The following is a 20301-nucleotide window of genomic DNA, read 5'->3' as shown; positions in this document are numbered from 1 at the left end:
TTATATTATTTATATTACATTGTAAGGCTTTTAAAATTGATTTTTAAAATGTTCATGTATGTCAAGTTGTCATGTATGTCAATAATCTAAAGGTTCATTCCAGATTGGAAAAATTGTCAATTTCAATTGAATTTTTTTACTTCATTTCTTTTTAAAAGAATGCTAATATTCAATGCATTTTGATATGCTAATGTCACAGTAAAATAAAAGCTAGTTGCAGAAAGATATTTGTATTCGTGACAAATTTAATTTGTTGCTATTTTATTCTTGATTCAGAAATGTGAAAGAACATTAAAAACAGTTATGTTAAAGAACATTTGTAGTATTTAAAGGAAGCAACAGAACAATATTTCTTTATTTTTTTTTAAAACGTGCTATATATATATATATATATATATATATATATATATATATATATATATATATATATATATATATATATATATATATATATATATATATATATATATATATATATATATATATATATATATATATATATATATATATATATATATATATATATATATATATATATATATATATATATATATATATATATATATATATATATATATATATATATATATATATATATATATATATTTCTTTCTTTCTATTTATTTCTTTTCACCTGAAACATGCGTTAAAATATGTTTTGACCAGAAGTAAAAATGGCTGAACTACTTACCAAGTTGCGATATTAAACTATTTGCTAAATAAAAAATAACAACAACAATGAGACTAAGTAGCAAAATTACATAAAAATGAAACATTTTTGTAAATAATTTTAGTGTACTCAAGTAAACTTAGTATGTGAATTTAGTAACTAAATAAACTAATAATTTAAGTAAACTTAAATAATTTTAGTTTCAAATTATAATACCAGTTAATAATTTTAGTACCAAAACTTGATATTTATTTATTGAAAATAATATCATCTAAATAAGGTTTATCTAACCAGATGTATTTTTAATTTTAATACCCTCATTTTGGTGAAAATTTAAAGAAAAATAAGTATATGAATAAAAAACAAATTGAAAAATGCAAATACGGATGTAATGCTGCAAATTACATAATTTAAATAAGAATAATTATTAGTTCTAAAATTGAATTTGATATCATTATCATTGTTTTCAAATACTCATGAAAATGAGAAGAAAAAAAATGTTTAAAAATAATGTGAAAATTGAATGTTTTCTTACTTACCTAGATCTTCCAGTTCAGGAACAGTCTTTGGTAAATCAGGTGATAAGACAGATCCTATAAAAGTAAAAAAAAACTCGTTTATTAATACACCGATGTTTAAATAATTAAAATTTTTCATTTAAAATTATGTAAAAACTCCACTTGATTTCTCCTTTAAGTTTAATTTGGTGAGAATATATGTAGGATGTATTCTGAGTTCACACATTAATTATAATATTTTAAAATTCTAGATTTAAAGTGAAGTGTTTAGTTTTAATACGAAAGGAAACTCAGAACTAGATCATTTAAACTCACTTTTAATTACTAATATGTTTAAAATCTCAAATTTAGACAAGATAACGTTGCTTTATGCTAAAACAAACTTTAAAAACAACCTGTCTCGTGACGAAACTGGTTCAGTTTGAAATATATTTTAAAAGCAATTAATTTTGAAATAACTGTTCTTTTATATTAAAAATTTCAGACTAAATATTTACTTCAATTTTTTAAAAAAAAGGATTAAATACTTTTAACCAAACAAGAGAAAGAATTATTTATTTTTTCCACAAAATTTTTAACAGAGTTCTTCAAGTTAATTTTTAAAGTAAATTTCAATTACATTATCATACTTAATTAAATGCTTGTGATAAATATAAGCAATAAGATTTTTGATAAATATGAAAACATAAGGTATATAATATGTATTTTATATGGTTTATTGTAGATCTCAAACACATTATTGCGTTATTCTTACTAAATACTGAAAAATATTTTAAATTCACTCAAAATCAATATACTTTAATTGTAACTCCAAAAGAAGCTCCACTTACCCAAGTTGCCCTCGTCAAGTGTAAGTCCTCCAAATTGAGGAGTAGAGGGTTGCTGTGATTGTCCTGGTCGTCCTATAAATATATTCTTATATTCTTATAGATAAAATTTCAAATATAAAACTAGTCAATCAAATAAAAAAAATGTAAAATATATATTATATAATGTCATATTAGAACGTTTTATAAACTAAGAACTTTTCTTAAAGAAAAGAACATATTATAGTTTAAATATCTTTTTAAAAAAGCATTATTTTTCTTATGACGTCATAAAAAATCGAGATTGTACACAAGTAATAGAAAAAGTATCTTTTGTATAGTTTAAAACTTGGGGTTCAAAATACTAGAAAAATTTTATGTTATTTCAACTGCAATAAGAGTCAAATCTTCAGAAATTTTATTCTTTTAAGTTTAGAGAGATCCTTTAGAAATCACTTTAAAAGGAAATTAAAGCTGCTGTCAAAATAAATAGGTTTACTTACCAATCATGAATATGAATTGAAGGACTAAATAAAGAAAAGAATGTAATTATTTATTAAAAAAATACATTTTAAATAAAAATTTTTAATAATTAAATATTTTTTATAGCAATTTAGAGAGAAATTATGGTTTAATATAAGTAGGAAATATGAGAGTCAGGTTAAATTATAGATAATAAATATTAGTCACTACATTATTTTTATGTGCTTTCAATGATTTGTATACATTTTTCAGTAAACAAATATTTCGATAATTTTGTGCTTCTTTATATCATGATTGAATGTAGTTTATTCACCTTAACAAAGTAACTTTTAAGAAAGTAAATGAAGCATTTATTTTAAAAACAAAAATATATAAAAAATGTAATTATTTATTAAAGAGGGATTATTTTATAATTGCATTGACAATAAATGATAATAAAATTTAATATATTTTTGTATAATAAGCTGTGTAATAACAAAATATTTCATTTAAATGCATTCTTACTTGGGTAATTCAAGGTATCATCAGCTATTAAAAAAGGAAGCTTAATCAGTAAACATTCTACTAAGGAAATGCAATTAGTAAACAAAATTTAAAAATTCATTTAGTAAGCGATTAATAAATTTTTAGGCCATAATATAAATCTACTGCATAGATTATAACATAATTCAACACCCCTTGAAATTTGAGTTTGCTTTACGGATTACAGATTTTAACGTACTTAGTAACGTACTTCAATTAAATATAACTTAAAATAAAACATAAAACTAAAGTATCTTAATTTATAAAAAAAATATTACGCGTAGTAATAATATTTATTCTTCAATCTACATATAAGTAATTGATGGCTGTTATAATTTATGTGTTTAAAATTCTCACTTTGATTTATTTATAGAAAGAACTATTCCCATTTGTCTTGTTGATTTATATGCATTTATTTTTGGCAGCAAAACAATTAGACAAAGTTAAAGTTTACATCTGTAGTTTTTAAATTGAGAACAATTTTTTAGTTCAAACCATTATGCAATACAAATTAAATAATTTTATTTGCTATTCCAAGTAAAATGAATATTGCTATGTTTTTCTTATCATACAATTTATGAAACTCTAATATCTGTCTATGAGATTTCTAATTATAAGAAAGCTATTTATTTGAAAGGCGTAAATTTTGGAGAGGCGTAAAAATGTTTCACATACAAAAAAATAAAACCCTAAAAATATGAGTATATATATATATATATATATATATATATATATATATATATATATATATATATATATATATATATATATATATATATATATATATATATATATATATATATATACATATATATATATTTCTTTTTCCTTCAGTTTAAAAAATATGAGAATATTTTCGGATTCAAATATTTATATTATTGTGGTTAATATCATATTAAGATTTCTTACGGTTTTAATATTGCGTAATACGTTACTTTTTGTAAATTTTTTATAGTTATGAATTAAATTTTACTGTGAAAAATCAATGTAATAGCGATTACCTGAGGATGTGAAAGAAATGCCTTCTGGTGTTGAGTATCCACTTAGTTCTGAAAAAAATAATTTTAAGTAAATAAACGCCATTGAATGCGTTAAACACCAAAATCATTGAAAAATAATTTCACTCACCAATTGATCCGGATGGGGTTGATTGCGGTAGAGGAATGCCACCCAAACTTCCTGGAATTCGTAGATAAAATTTATAAATACGAATAAGTATTGAAAACGTTTTTAATGAAAATTATGATAACGATTATAAGAATCAAATCCTGTCATATTTTCGCAGACATGAAATTGATTTATATTTTTGGATTTTTCTACTGTAAACCCGTTGTCAGTGTTATATATTTAAAACTATTTTTAGAAGAACTGATTTAAGAGTCGTCGAAAACTATTTTAGAAGTCATCTGTTCTCCCACATCCATTCTCTTGTATTTTTACCATCACTGCTGTTTTACTTAAAAATACATAAGAAAGATTTTTCTTTGTACTTGCAGCTACAATTAAGATTTTTAAAAAAATAATTTTATGTTTTGAAAACTAACTTATATAATTTAATATTTTGATTTATGGTTTTATACAGAAATTCACATGCTAAATTGATATTCTCTATTTAAAACTGTGAGAAAACTCCGTTTTCTTTGCAGGATTTCAACTATAATCAGTTTTAATATTCTACTTGGAATTTAGTTCTGGGTTATTAGTTGGGTTGTTTGATTGGAATTTTTTTCTTTATTATCTCTAAGCATTTTAATGTATACATAAATGCAATATTATTTCGGTTGCAATATCTTTCTGAAGTGATACATACCCACCTAAATATACTTTAGGTAGAAAATTAACTATCTAATGATGTGATATATAATTATTTTAAATGCATCTTTATTTCCTGCCCAAATTGAAATGTTTTCTTCAAATTGCTTTCCAACAACGTTTCGCATAATATGACTAATAAAAATGGGTTAGAAAAATTTCAAAAAGAGCAACATCTTGATTTCGATTTTTAAATTGTTTTTTCCCCCTGAACCAGTAATTTAATATCTAACCATTCACTATATACATACGTAACATATATTCAACCTAACATACTTCTGAACAATATTTTCGATAGTATAATGTGATGTTAGTTTGAGAAATTGCGAAAAATGGTTGCTTGCTTTTAAAATTTAAAGAAAAAATTAAACAAATATAAGAAACTATTGCTTTTGCTTTAATTTATCTTTTTGCAATATTTAACACTCATTATAACAAATAAAAGTGAAAACGTGGCTGGCAGTGATCTTCAATACTCAGTATTTATACAGACTAGGAAATATAATGTGAAATTCATAGTAATTTAATTAATTTGGAACTGATATTATAATTAAAATAAGTGAAAAAAAGTATTATTAAAAAAATATTATTAGCCTCTTACCAAAAATCTTCAATAAGATCCTCACTGAAAAAGATAAAGATACTTATATAGTGCTTAAAAATAAACTGACAAATTTGAAAAAAGAAATGGCAGCATGATAAAACTACATCGTCAATGCATATTTACTTTTTTTAAAAATACTTTTAAATTGCAAACACACGCAGGATGAAAAAAGGATTAAATGAGACAGAAAATGCAGTATGTTTAAAAGAAATATTTAACCCAATTATCACGCTTTTCACAAAGGAATTCCGAACTACAGAATTTCCAGACTTACTAGAATATAGTAAACAAAAAGAAATATAAACACATATTTAGGTAAAAACTGTAGGAAAAGGAACAGTAAAATAATAAAAGTATTTTTCCTTGCTCAAAAAACTATTCAGTTCACAAAAACTCATGTGATACAACGGAACCATTTACAGGTTTTGAAAAATATATTTATCAACATGTGACTGCCCGTCAAACAGATTTTTCAAGAAAATGGAGAAGAAAAAATGCGCGTTATGAGGCAGTGTTTGCCAACCCCTGGACAGTGGGCTAATACATTTATTATTCCCAAGGAACATTAATTATTTCCATTTTATTTTCTGTAGTTTACTTTTCACGGATTGGTACGACATTTCATGGACAAGAAGTTAAATGGGAGACGTCACGTACAGCCGTACAAATACCGTTCATGTAATTGTTTTTACCGTTAATGTTATACTGGGACACGAAATTTTAAAAAATGCTTACTAATAGTATGCTAAAACATAGTTATAATGATGTATTTAGTATCAATAATGGATGAGCGAGACAGAGAAAAAAAGGGCTGGAAACAACAGTCAAATTACATCTTCTTTCTGTTGTCGTTCAGCAGAGCCAAATTCATGAAACGTTAAGAAATTACCAAATTTTCTTTGCTTTAACTCTGTCTAGCGTCGCTGTTACTCTTCTGAAAATAACATTTCATCTCAGTTTAAATAATTTAGTGTGAGTATAATATTTCGATAAAAAAAACTGATCCTGTTAACTAATTTTTTGAATGTCTCTTTAACCGTTTTTAAGGGAATTAGATAACCGTTTTTACAATATTCTCTCTGTCAAAATGTAAAATAATTTTATGCAATACTTTCTTAATTGTCTGATTCGCAGAGGGCCATATGAAAACAAACTTATTTTTCAGTCTCCAAATATGCCTAGTGTTTTTCTCTTCTGGTATCTATACTTTCTGTATAATAATTATAATAATAATTAAACTTAATTATAATAATGATACTTACAAGGTAGAGTGAAGGCTTGCGTTGCTGTAAAAGCAAATTAACCAATTAATATCATAGTTTAAAAAAATCAAATAATTTCAGTATGAAATTGAACTAAAGCAAAAGAAGATCTAAATTATAATAGTAATGATAAATAATTATTTATTAAAATATTTTCTTTTAATATTATTGAGCTATATAATTTTGTTTTTTCCAGTTTCTTTCAGTTAATTCATTTTTTCTTCTATTTTCTTTGAATTTCCTTTATTTAACTAGTGAGGAATAGTTACTAATTCCTAGTACTTCTTTATGTTCATGTTTTTTTAAGAATAGAAGTACGTAATAAGTTTTAGAAACAACGGAAAACCATGTTTGTAACTTCCTTTACAGTATATCCGTTAAAATATATTAAGCTTAAAATTTAATTGAAACTTGCAAAAAATATTAATAACAAAATATTAAAAAACTTATTTGTTAATGAATACAAATTATTCGAACATTTTTTTTTGAAAAGAATAATAATGCACTTTACTTACGATTGCTACTGAAGTCTGGAACATTAGGTAATGACGGCATATCACTTTCTGAAAATTAAATATAAATTTCAAGTCAGTTTTATTACATGAAGCCTTAACAGTTTCCAGTATAAAGTATCATTCATTAAAATCAATTTTCAGTAAACTGATTAATTAAAGACAGATTTATACTTTTTTGTAAAAACAGTAAAGAGAAACTTTCAGCTTGTCATTTTGTTTGTAATGTATTCTAAAATTGGGATTTATAACAGCTTCGGTAGAATGTATTATATACTTTTCATGTTTTGAGAAGAATGTGTAATGATTTTATTACTTTATGAGAATGATCTGGATAAGAATGATTATAATTTTGGATACTATGGTATTTTGAAGAAAAAGTAGGTCAAAGATACAATAATTTTTGTGTCGTTTATGATAATTCAAGAACTGAATAGTACAAAATAATTTATAAATATTTATTAGATAATGAAATTACCATAATATTAAAATAATAATGAATTTTTAAATAAAAACTTCAAGAAAATTTTTTTACTGAGAACTTTTGGATTGAATCAATATATGTAATTTCAAAACTGTTTAATTACTGTATTTATTTTAATATTCAGATATAAAAATATCGAAATGTATTCCTTGACAGCTATAAAATTCCTGCACAAACTTAAAGAAGTTTCTCAAATCTACTGAAATTTGTAACAGAAAATACTAATCTATGCTGAAATTTGAATCAAGTATACAAGAGGGCACAAAAATAGAAAAATACTGTGTTACATGTTATATGATAGAACAACAATGCATCAGCAGAATCGAATTTCTTTCTGAAAAATGATGATGATTTAATTTCGCCTGAACCAGAAAAACTTCAACTTGTTGAAACAAAGTTTATCCTGAATAGGCACATCAAATCACAAAGAAACTAAAGATTCAGTCCATCTCTTATACGGAAAGAAAAATTTAGCTGCCAAATTTAAGGTTGCATCTGTTTAAAGTTATTTCTGTTATTTATTTAATAGTAAATAATTTTTACTTTACTCCTTTTTTAAAAAAAAGAAAAGAATTTTTTTAAAGACTTTTCTCCAAATTTCCCGGTGTGAGTTTTATGAAGCACGTTGTATAACCTTGAGTATGATATTAAGGGCATTTAATTTTAAATTCGTTTGAAGCTTACAGAAAAAGTCCGTGAGAGTTCTCAGTTTCAGCGAAAATATCAGTTTCTTTTTGCTATAGTAATGTTACCAACTATGTTTGAATAAAAAGTATGTCAGTCAGAATACTAACTATGGAGAAATAATTATTAATAACTTCTGAAAACTAATACCATTATGTTTCAGTTTGATATTAAGGAACACGATGACGCTAATTTTAATTATAGTTTGATAACCGATCATGTAAAAACCTGAAAATGATAAATGATACATTAAATGATACATGATCACAATCTTCTTACTTAAGACCAAAATTAGGATTAATTTTCAAACCCTCCTCCCCCGAAAAAAAAGAATGTATATTGTTGTTTTAAATTTCGACTGAAATTCCAATGTAAAAGTCAAAGAAACATACCATTTTTACCCTATGCAATTCACAGCATGTGCTTGTTTTAAGTGTTTAAACCTTTTACCAAACACGAATTACAGAAAATAGCTCATAAAAGAATTTTTAATGAAGACTTGTGTTGCGTATACTTGTGACGTTACGCATAATTTCTGTTGTAGGTAATGTTTCTCTAATGAAATAAAGAATACTTAAGATTTCTGCAGTCAATAATTTTCCTCTCATAAAATAAATAATACTTACGCGGAACAAATTGGAGCTTTATTATAATTTGAGGTAGTAGTAATCCAGCTAATTTTCCTATAATCAGAAAACATATAAAAAGTTATTTATAGTTTTTTAATGGTGGCACTAGGTAATATATGCAATAAAATAATTCTTTATAATATTATAAATAATATTTGAATTTAATAACTAAATTTCTTGCATTTAATGTTTAGTAAAAATGCCTAACTATAAGTTCAAAATATTTTATAAGCATATATTTTTACGTATTTCTAGCAGATTTACATTTCTGTTGTTAATTCTAATTTGTAAACTTGCAGTAATAGTAAATCTTGTGAACTTTCTATGATAATATACAAATAATAATTTTTTTCTTCAAAAGAATTCTACGTATGCTGAAAAAAGTAGTTCATCATAAGATTTAAATTACTTTTCAACTATCGGCATGCAAAATTTCTGTGCAAAAATAAATCATTATAGTTACTTTAAAATGAAGTTAAATGTGTGGAAATAAATTTAAGTCATTAGAATTCCAATACCCCAAAAAATTATATTTAGAAATATGCTTTTCTAAATACATGAAATTAGAATAGCCAAAAATTGTTTTTAAATACACTTCACTGATATTTTTAATAATGTAATCTATACCAGATAGTGTACCTAAAGAGTAAACGCATTTTTAAAATTCAGTAAAATATTTTATATTTGTTGAAGCTTTATATTTATATCTTTTCCTGTAATGTGATACTCCGACTGTTTCTAAAATTGTTACATTCTAATTTGAAATGATTTTTAAGGTTTTTGTTTTAAATAAATATTTTTAAACTAATAAAATTCCTTGCACATTTAGTTTATATTTTGTTGGCGAAAATTAAATTGGATTAAAAAATCACTGAAACGTGTGTAATAAATCTCATAAATAAGCTTGAATAATGACTTACCAAGAATTGGAATCAACTGTTGTGCTAGAGGAAAGAATGAAATTCGTTAAAATATTTTTTCTTAAAGAAGCAATTTAAATTGAAATGAAATGTTATCAAAATAAATCGAGGTTTTCTATTAATTTATAAGTTTAGTTTCTGCCGATAATCTGTACCCAAAAAAGTTTATAAAAGTGATTAACATTACTATGAGGTAATGCGAAATGCTAGTTGCTTTTAAATAATACTTATAAACAATAATTACTAGTTAAAAAATTGCAAGTGAGTATGTTTGGAAAAGTTCAAAGGTTAATGAGCATTGAAAAGCTCATTAATTTTTATCAAAGTGCTTTGGTGATGATATTGGTAAAATTAATAATGAAATATTGTTTTAAAATAAGTGATCAAATTTGGTAATTTTATCATGATACCTTAAATAATGGCATAAAACAATTTATTTGGTTTTGTTTTCTTTTAAGTTTTGCATGTCTTACGAAATGTGTGGCAAACGGTACTATTATTTTGAAGGCCAGAATTTTTGGTAATGGTAAACCGTTGCGGTATAATCGAAAAAATTGCCAAATGAGTGGTTTAAATGTAGTGTAGTTTGGTTTTATTAATCAGAATTATAGTTTTTAAACAAAAATTTCGTTAGTTTGCAGTACGGTAATTTTACCAGAATTAGGCATGAAATTACTCTGGTATTCACACTTTTTTTACCACGACAACGAAAACGGTGTTTTTATGTAAAACATAATCTTATACTGCTTTCATTAACTGACCTGGGAATTTTCGTATGTTTTAAACTTATTATGAAGCATATATTTTCCAAAATTTCTGCTTTATCATTTATTTGATTTATATTATTAAATAGAAAAGAAGATGTAGTATTTTCATAATTTTAATAATAATAGTATTAAGTAATTTAATAAAAACAATAGCCAAATTTTTAAATTTCATAAGTGAAAACATATGTTTGCTTACTTATATTATACTTATATTACGTGATTTACAGTACTTTTTTACTTGACAGTACTTTTCGTGTATAGCTTGCATAATTTTATGGCCAGCTCTCTACATTTCCATTCCTTAGTGTTCAATAATTATTGCTCGACAAAAGTCATACTACTTAATTAAATATATTATGCTTAATTGAGAGTTAAAACTACAAAAAAGTTCTAGTTTCGTCCAAGGTGTCTTTGGAATTTTTTTACCTGAACTAGCAAATGTTTTAAATAGTATTTGAAAAATTTTTTTAACCTCAGATTTGCCATATAAAGTGGGAGAAATTGACAATATTGAATATTGACAATAGCTTCTATAAAGGGCATTGTTAAAAATATTTTTAATGATACAATTAAATGCAGTTTTAAAGAAAATGTTGCTGAAAACATGCAGCCAATCTGTCTGGAAAAATATTTTTAATTGCTATTTAATATTAATAATTTTGAATTATATTACTAATTTCTATCACTAAAATAAACTGTTCTATTAAATATGCGAAATAAATAGATAAATATGTGTGGGAAAATGAAATTGATATTATGATAGTTAAAAATAATCGTATGCTGAATAATATATTACGATTTTTATTTCAATATATAAAATTTTGTTCACTTACCTACAGGTCCTAAATCAGGTTGGCTGCCAACTGGCAACTTATATGTGCCCAATTTAACTGAAAGAAAATTAAATTCTTTAGTATTTTTGTAATTCTTAATTTCAATATATAAAAGTCAAAAATTAGTTAGCATTATCAAAATAATATTTCTAATTCAAGCTTAAATTAGAATAAAACAGATGCCTAGTTATTGTGCTTTAAAGTAGTTACTAAAACATCTATATAGTAGTATGTCAACCATCGAGTTTAGTAGGGAATATTACACCTTTCTCTCAGCAAAAAGTAGAATATTCATAATTTGTAAAACAGATTTTTAGATTAAAATTTTACACGAATATGCGTTTTAGAAAAACATTTAACAGTATTTTCATGATAAGACGCACCCCAAATAAAAATCTGAGTTAGACTTTTTTTAGTCAGAATCTGCAAAAAGAAAAATGACATCTATCGAGGAACCATGTGAATATTTATACTCATGAAGGTTTTTAATATTACTATTTTACAAATTATTTAAATACCAAATTCGCAAAAGATTTTTAATGGTATTTTTGTTCTACCATGAATGTTGCTGCTATATATGTTCGAATAAGTTATCTTCTACGCTGTAAAAAATCAAATTACGGTAAAATGTACTGGTATTCAATGCACCGGTACTTTTTTTCTGTAAAATCCATTTTCACTGAAACATGTTACGGATAAAAAAATTCAATGCACCGTAGTTTCTACAGTAATAATTACCACGTAATGATTGAATCAAAGTAAATAAATATTACTTCTAAAATTATGGCATAATATTTTACGGTAAGGGATTTTACGATAAAAGGATTTTTACGGATGATGCACCCAAAGCGCCGGTACTTTATACCGTAATTTGATTCGGATTTTTTTATCGTGTAACTCTTTCTTATTAGATACGGACTTCGGAATGACATAGGTGATTTACGTAATGGGCAACACTGGCATATTGAGATTAAGCAACATTGGCGCAGATCAAACACTTACGCTCTGCATGCAGTTATTTTAGATGAATACATGAGATTGACAAAGAACAAAAGATGTGGCTCATATTCGAGAATGATGGACAGTCAACTGGAAGGAAACTGCTTATAGTGTAAAATAAAGTGAGTACCACCACTTTATGAATGTATTTTACTCAAAATGTACTCAGATAACATAAAGATTACGTAAAATGCAAAGGATACAATTAAAAGAATCAGTATATTTGTTTTATCAGTTTTAATTATACTACTTGTAATTCCCCATAACTTATTTTTAAAATGAAATTATTTTTCTGTTAAAGTCCATTTCTCTTATCTTCTGTTCACTACCACTCCTCAACTCCAATGTTTGCTTCGCAATAAAGATGTGTTTACTGTATTTTCATTGCGTAATTTAAAAATGTGCGATGTATTAACTAACTGCTTAAGCGAAACTTTTTGACTGTTTATGTTTGAAGAAGATGTTTTTGTTAAAATATATCAAGTTGCAAATAAAGTCTCAATTTAATAATTTTGTAATATATAAGATTGTATATATTTCAAAAGCAATTTCTTTGCTAAAAAAGTATGAAGCTATAATTTTTAACAAGGACTACTCATTTCCTTGCATTATTTATACCTTATTGTAAAAATAAACACATTGAAAATATTACTCTGCTATTTTTTTTAAATAATTAGTTAGAATCTTTTTAATGAAGGAAGGATTTTAATGAAAGAGAACTTACTAAGAATCAAAATCAATCGAGTTCCTAAAAATAAAAATTTCAATTATTAAATATGAAGTAATAATGCATTGAATATTTTTCACATTTATCATTTTAACATCACATTATCATATGCTGCTAACCATCTTTAATATTGTATTTAGAAATTCTTATTAATAATTTGAATAAATGAAATTAATCTTTTTTGAATGCAAAAGAATTTGTTTTACAATAATTTTTTCCTTCCTTAAATGATGTTGTAATTATTGTTTTTGTGGTGATTTTCGTAAAAGATTTATATTGATAGCAAATAGTAGATTTTAAATGTTTAAACTACATAATATTTACTTAATATATAGAGTTTCCTTACTTAAAATTAATGTTTCAAATTTTAAAACAAAACGTTCGAAAAATTCTGTCTAGAAAGTTACATTCTGAAAAATGAATAAGAGTTTTCTTCTTAAAGGAAATATTAAAATAAAAACACTGATTTTGTTAGCAATTATACTACCAAGTGTGTAAAATAAATGTAAATTTTACGTAATAATTGTTACGGAAAAAGATAGTGAATGTAAATATTGCACTATTAAGGCAAATTTGTAAATAAATTTAAAAAAAAGAGAAATATTCAAAGAGTATTTTCAAAGCTTACCTAATTTTCCTAATTTCGGTTCATCTTGTGGCAGTTGTAAGTTGCTTAATTGATCTAAAAAAATTAAATTTGCTTACAATTTTTAAATTAATTTATTTCAATAACACAAATAGAGATAATAATTCAGAAATAATTCTTAAAAAGCAATAAAAATTCATATTAGTATTACAAGTATTTAAACAACTGGGGATTTTAAGAACTTGTTTTAATAAAATCAAACATACCAGGGATATCCAACAGTTCTTTTCCTAAAAAATGTAAGTTTATAAATAAATATTCCGAAAAATAATATTTTCATAAACCAATTCAAACTTGATTCTTATTCAGTGAAGATTTAAAATCCATTTTTCTTTATCAAAATATGTCAATAATTTACTGTTTTCAAAAATAGTATACTTAAATAATAAAGTATTAATAAAATGCTATATAAAATAAATACATATTATATTGTTACAAAAATGCAAGTTTTCTACATAATTAATATCGATAAATTAAAAAGCAGAAATAGCAAATACTAAAACTTAAGAGAAAGCCTGCATGAAATTAACCTTTTAAACAAAATAAATTTCCATCATTAGAATAACGATTATTGCAAAATAAAACTTTTATTATTAGGTTCTAACATGAACCACAGCTAATCTAAATAAAATATTACAAAATCGAACGAAGCTTCATCAATATCTGAGTATTTTACTAAAAAATAATTAGGAAAAAGGAATTACACTTAAGTATTGTTGTATAAAAAGACGAGTAGGACAATTTAGGTATGTGAAATATAATTTAGTCACCTTAATAAATTAAATAATTCAATAAGCAATAAAGATTTACAGCGATTTCGCCTATTTTAAAAGAGTTTATATTTCTCATCGAAAAATAAATTAATTTACAAACTTCATATATTGTATAGTATTCGTAATTTTTTCTAAACCTAAGCTTATATAGATGTTTTAAACTTATTTTCGAACAGTGTAACTGATATTTAAACTCATATTACTTTTAAAAGAAATTCCGGAAGCAAATTACCTAGTTTTTCTAAATCTGGAGCGTCAGATCCTTGGCTTCCTGGACTCTCATTATCTGAAATAAACAAAATAATATCGTGAATAATTTTTGCTTTATTTGGCTAATATGATTTATACACCGTTAATTTCATTTACTTAGTCATTTTTTAATAATTATAACATCGATCAATTATAGTCAATATTTAAAATATTTTCAGAGAGTAAAATTTAACATTGTTGAAGATAACATTGGATTGTTGAAGGTAAACTGTATGTGCGTACGATAACTTTCCATACGTCGTTCTTTTCGTGGGGTACAAACATTAAATTTCGCAAAAAAAGAAATGCAAGTATAATTTGGTTTATACAATACTATCAAATGTATACATTTTTCGCTAAAAGTTTACAAATGAAAACATTGTGGTAAAATAATATGTATCTCTGGTGATTGATATATAATAAGCAAGTGCATAACCGTTTGCAGTATTACTGTAATAATGTAAGTAACTAGTACGTAAAATTGATAGTTGGCAAAAGCGATTTCCTTCCCTTCTTATAGCTGTTGAATTCATGCCGAATATTGTTGAATTAATTCACACTTTTTGCTGAGGAGCATTAAATAGTAAATTGTCGTTGTCAATTTAAAAAAAAATATCAGATGTTATCAAAACTGTAAATTCCGTGTATTTAAATATTTAACTATATGATGTTACGATATTTTACACAATGGTGCAGACTTTAGACTATAAATAAATTATGGGGCTTAACTCTTTTTTCCTTTCTTTTAAATGATGCATCATAGTAGCGAAGCGTTATAACCTAATTTCTCAAATAAAACATTGGTGGTTCTCATTGTAGTTATTAACACTACATTTTTTTAGCGGAAAGCATACGAAATACGTGTTGGAAGTAATATTTACATTTAATTTATAAATTGTAGTAAGAAATACTTACCAAGTTGGGAAAGCAAATTGTTAACTGTAAATAAAATATCCAATTAATAATTGTATATGCATACACATAATAGTAATTTGAAAATTAAAATATATAATTTTAAAGCACAGGTACATAAAAACTCTAATAAACAAATAATTCTAATGTAAAATTTTAGTATATACAATATGTTCATAATTAATAATTAATCAGTAATAGCAGGAAAAGGGTGTATTGGTGATAAAAAAGAAATTAAATGTTTTTGTAAGTTGTTAAACAGTCGTAGCCATAATGTTGGCACCATCAAAGAAATTTTAAAACTAAAAATGAACTTAAGAAACAAACATTTACTTATCTATTGAACGTTTACTTCATAATTACATGATAAGTTAAAAATTGCATGATAAGTTAATATTATCAATCATTATGTAAGATCTAATAAATCATCAACTTCACTATTGAGGCATGCATATATTAAAACATTGAATTTTTTAGACTTTTTTCATAAAAGAAAATGCAATAAAGTTCTGTTAAGAAAAAAAGTTTAGAAGGTATTAATTTAATAAGAAAAATATGTTTAAAATACGGCAGAACATAATGACATACAAATACAGCTGTTATTTCTGCTAACGTAAAATAGTTTGAAGAACTTCTCTTAAAACTTCAAACAAGGTAGTGAAATGTCGCATTCTACCCTCTAATTTCTCATGCAAAAGTTTAAAAATAGTATAAAAAATTCCTAGTAATTGATTTATTGTGTACATATGCGTGTACAAAATTTGGTATCCTACTATTCCAAAGAAAAAACTGATGATCGATTTAAAAGGGATTTAAAATTATACTTAAAGATGTAATGGAAATTTCAGGAAAATAAATATCAGTTTTGTTGAGTTTTAAATTTATCCATTTTTAAGCACCTAGGCAATTAAAACATTTTAGTAAGCTTCAGACCAAGAGTAAAGTAAAGGAAACAATAGTAAACTAAAACCTAGTCGATTTCATCTTTTATAATGCATTATGAGTCTAAAACATTGATTAACGTTTCGTTTGAACTCATTTAATACTGCTTACTATAAACTATAAGGGAGGTGGCTGTTCGGGCTACTTATTCACGTATTCTAAATTCAAAAATAAACTCAATGCATCTTATGAAATGTTTCAAGTCCAAATTTAAATTACCGCAAAAATATGCCTGATACAATAACGTGGATTTTGGATAAATTGATGACTCAAAACAATTCGAAAGAATTACATTAAACTGAGGCATTACTATGTAAACTCTTAATTAGTAGAAGTTTTAAGGTAATTACTTGTGTCAGTCAAGTCAGGAATGCTGTTTGGTGTTGAGGGTGATAACAAGTTTCCTATAAAAAAAAAAAGTAGAATTTTTTCCATAAAAATAATAATTGAACCAAAACAATTATCTTTAAGAAAAAAAAAACTTGTTATTTTGAACTATTAATAATAATAATAGTACCAATAATAGCTTGTTATTTCATTTGAAATATATATGATTTTCTATTTTAGTTTAAACAGAAGTGAACTTCTTTCTTAAAATAGGGAAATAACAAATTTATGTAGTGGAAAAAAAAAGAGTTCAAGGAATTGATTGAATAAAAAAAGGTAGCAAAATGTATTATAAAAAGCTTTTTTCGAAGAATTTAAATTTCATACCTAATTTTGATAGATCTGGCTTTCCGTTAGGGAATAAGAATTGGATCGTAAGTGGGGAAGTGAAATCTGGTAATCCACCTGAAAATTTTAAAACATTCTTGCAAATAACTTTTAGTGATAAAAATAATCATAATAATATCTTTCAAGAGGGAAAAGACTGAGCAAACTTTGAATATTTGCATATTCAGAAATAGCGTCAAAAATGCTTTCTATTTTAGAAAATATTCTAAAACCTTACCTGGTCCTGAACCTCCAGGGAATAATGGATTGCCTCCTGGTCCGGAGCCACCAGGGAATAATGGATTGCCTCCAGGTCCTTTGCCACCAGGAAATAATGGATTGCCTCCAGGTCCTTTGCCACCAGGGAATAATGGATTGCCTCCAGGTCCTTTGCCACCAGGGAATAATGGATTGCCTCCAGGTCCTTTGCCACCAGGGAATAATGGATTGCCTCCAGGTCCTGAGCCACCAGGGAATAATGGGTTGCCACCAGGTCCTGAGCCACCCGGTGAGAGCGGGTTGCCACCAGGTCCTCTGCCACCAGGAGAAAGTGGGTTACCACCAGGTCCTCTGCCACCAGGAGAAAGTGGGTTACCACCAGGTCCTCTGCCACCAGGAGAGAGTGGGTTACCACCAGGTCCTCTGCCACCAGGAGAGAGCGGGTTGCCACCAGGTCCTCTGCCACCAGGAGAAAGTGGGTTACCACCAGGTCCTCTGCCGCCAGGAGAAAGTGGGTTACCTCCAGGTCTTTGACCTTCATAAAAGAATAAAATATCTTGTTATATTAACTTTAGAAAAAAGTCAAATAAGTTGCGTCCCAATAAAGTAGTCATTCTGATTTTGTGCGTCAATGAACAGAAATAAACTCAATGAGAACAAAATTAGTCTTTTAAGAAACTCTATGAATATAAAAACATATTTGGACATATAAAACAAATAAAAAAAATCTTTTACTTTAAAAAAAAAAAAAAAAAAAAAAAAAAAAAAATATATATATATATATATATATATATATATATATATATATATATATATATATATATATATATATATATATATATATATATATATATATATATATATATATATATATATATATATATATATATATATATATATACACATTATGCTGCGCTGCATGAAAAAAAACCTGACATCGAATAATACGAACCAAAATCTGACTCCTGTATCTCCTCATTACCCACTTTATTAAGGAACACTCCTTTGATATTTGCAATTTTCTGATTGATACATAGCCCGGAATTTGTTTGATTGAAGGAAAAATTATTATTTGAATGCCAAACTTTTTATGAAAGGTTAAGGTGTAAAAAGTTCTAAAACATATACAGATCTAGCAATGATAATGATTTAGGAGCATTTCCCCTTTAATTTATGAAATAAATCATAAGAATTATAGTTTTATTTATTTTTTTGTTTAAATTTTTAAACTTATTAAAATAAGTTAATATTTCCTGCTTTAAATCTCACTTTTCCTTCTCCAGACATCCTTACTTTCAAAAACTTTCAACTACAATTTAGGATAAAAGTGGGTCAGAGGAAAGTTTGGGAAACATTTCATTTCTCAGAGATCTCTAAATTAGGGACCTCTTCTGGGGAGAGAATTATTATTTTACCTTTAAAGGACTCATTTAAAGGAATTATGATTAAAAGTATTATTGGAAGGTAAATAAACATATAAGATTTTTAAGAAATCCTGTAAAGCTCTCTCGTTAGAAAAAAAATAATCATAATGGAAAAAAATATTACCTGGGAATGTATAAAATAAAAGACAATATAATTAAAAAAAATTTAAACTAATTATTTAGTTACTGCTGACTTTGTTCTTTTTCATATTTAATATAAATCAGTTCTATTTACTGCACCCATATTAAGGTTTAAAATTACAACGAAAGCCTTACTCTACATCTTGCGTTTTTAAATTCAGATTAAAAAGTTGAAGAATTAAAACCACTCTTGAAAACTAACGCGCAATGAATATTTTCTTTTACTATATACTTACAAAAATATCATTCTTGTTCTAATAATGTAGAATTACTTAATACTAAGATGAACGCAAATTTCGAAACTCCAGATATATTTTCTTAATACAGGAAAAAAAAATTTTTTCGTTTTAAATATATATTTTGTAGTTAATTTTAAATTATTAAAGATGATTTTTAATATATCAAATTAATAAACATAACGAGTTCTCTTAAAGGTTTCTAAATGAATCAAAACACTGTTTATGAGAGCATTCGATACCACAGTTAAGTATAGCATAGAAGTCTGAAAAGTTAATTTTTTCCTCTATTAAAAAATGAATTGAAATGTTTAATTTAAATTTAAATGAAATTAATGTTTGAAAAATCATTTAGTTACATTAAAAACACCATTTTTACCCATTAAAAACTAACTTTAAATGAATGTAATTTTAAATACATTAATATATATATATATATATAGTTAAAAATTTGTAGTTTAAATTACCTTTTGGTTTTGTTGGTACAGAGCCAAGAGGAAGAGTACCTAATTTGCCGATTGGTTTAGAAGCAACACTATCTATAAAGAAAAAAATGCACATCAATATTTTAAAAATGAATTTACATAAATTTCGTCAAAATAAATTAAAATAAATTTGAAATTAGTCAGTAAAAATTTGAAACATTAATTAATTCTACAAATATAGCTAAATTTTTTATCATGTATTTAGAATATTTATTCGATTTATTTTGAAAAATTATAGGAGAAATAAATAATTGTAATCTTGACAATTGATAGATTTATAAAAGTCTTCCCTAATAAAATAATAAACGTTTAACATTAATTAACTAAA

The 20301-nt window shown here is 25.1% G+C and overlaps 1 protein-coding gene across 1 annotated transcript in view; it reads right to left on the bottom strand.

Moving 5' to 3' along the window:
• LOC107456745 (uncharacterized) overlaps positions 1 to 20301 on the bottom strand; it is a 98700-nt gene that overhangs the window by 21310 nt on the left and 57089 nt on the right. Inside the window, exons 57-78 of the mRNA XM_071183557.2 lie at positions 19956 to 20027; positions 17707 to 18222; positions 17469 to 17546; positions 17105 to 17158; positions 15816 to 15839; positions 14884 to 14937; positions 14085 to 14108; positions 13861 to 13914; positions 13230 to 13253; positions 11507 to 11563; positions 9907 to 9930; positions 8984 to 9040; positions 7193 to 7240; positions 6678 to 6701; positions 5413 to 5436; positions 4128 to 4178; positions 4001 to 4048; positions 2982 to 3005; positions 2498 to 2521; positions 2019 to 2090; positions 1210 to 1263; positions 692 to 715 (exon numbers count right to left, since the gene is read on the bottom strand). Of these exons, the coding sequence (XP_071039658.2) occupies positions 692 to 715; positions 1210 to 1263; positions 2019 to 2090; positions 2498 to 2521; positions 2982 to 3005; positions 4001 to 4048; positions 4128 to 4178; positions 5413 to 5436; positions 6678 to 6701; positions 7193 to 7240; positions 8984 to 9040; positions 9907 to 9930; positions 11507 to 11563; positions 13230 to 13253; positions 13861 to 13914; positions 14085 to 14108; positions 14884 to 14937; positions 15816 to 15839; positions 17105 to 17158; positions 17469 to 17546; positions 17707 to 18222; positions 19956 to 20027 (1431 nt within the window). The remainder of the gene's footprint in view (positions 1 to 691; positions 716 to 1209; positions 1264 to 2018; positions 2091 to 2497; positions 2522 to 2981; positions 3006 to 4000; positions 4049 to 4127; positions 4179 to 5412; positions 5437 to 6677; positions 6702 to 7192; positions 7241 to 8983; positions 9041 to 9906; positions 9931 to 11506; positions 11564 to 13229; positions 13254 to 13860; positions 13915 to 14084; positions 14109 to 14883; positions 14938 to 15815; positions 15840 to 17104; positions 17159 to 17468; positions 17547 to 17706; positions 18223 to 19955; positions 20028 to 20301) is intronic.

The sequence above is a fragment of the Parasteatoda tepidariorum genome, chromosome 7 (assembly GCF_982258835.1).
Source record: "Parasteatoda tepidariorum strain Cologne lab strain chromosome 7, Ptep-v5.0, whole genome shotgun sequence".
Taxonomy (NCBI): Eukaryota; Metazoa; Arthropoda; class Arachnida; order Araneae; family Theridiidae; genus Parasteatoda; species Parasteatoda tepidariorum.
This window is presented reverse-complemented; position numbering and strand designations above follow the sequence as displayed.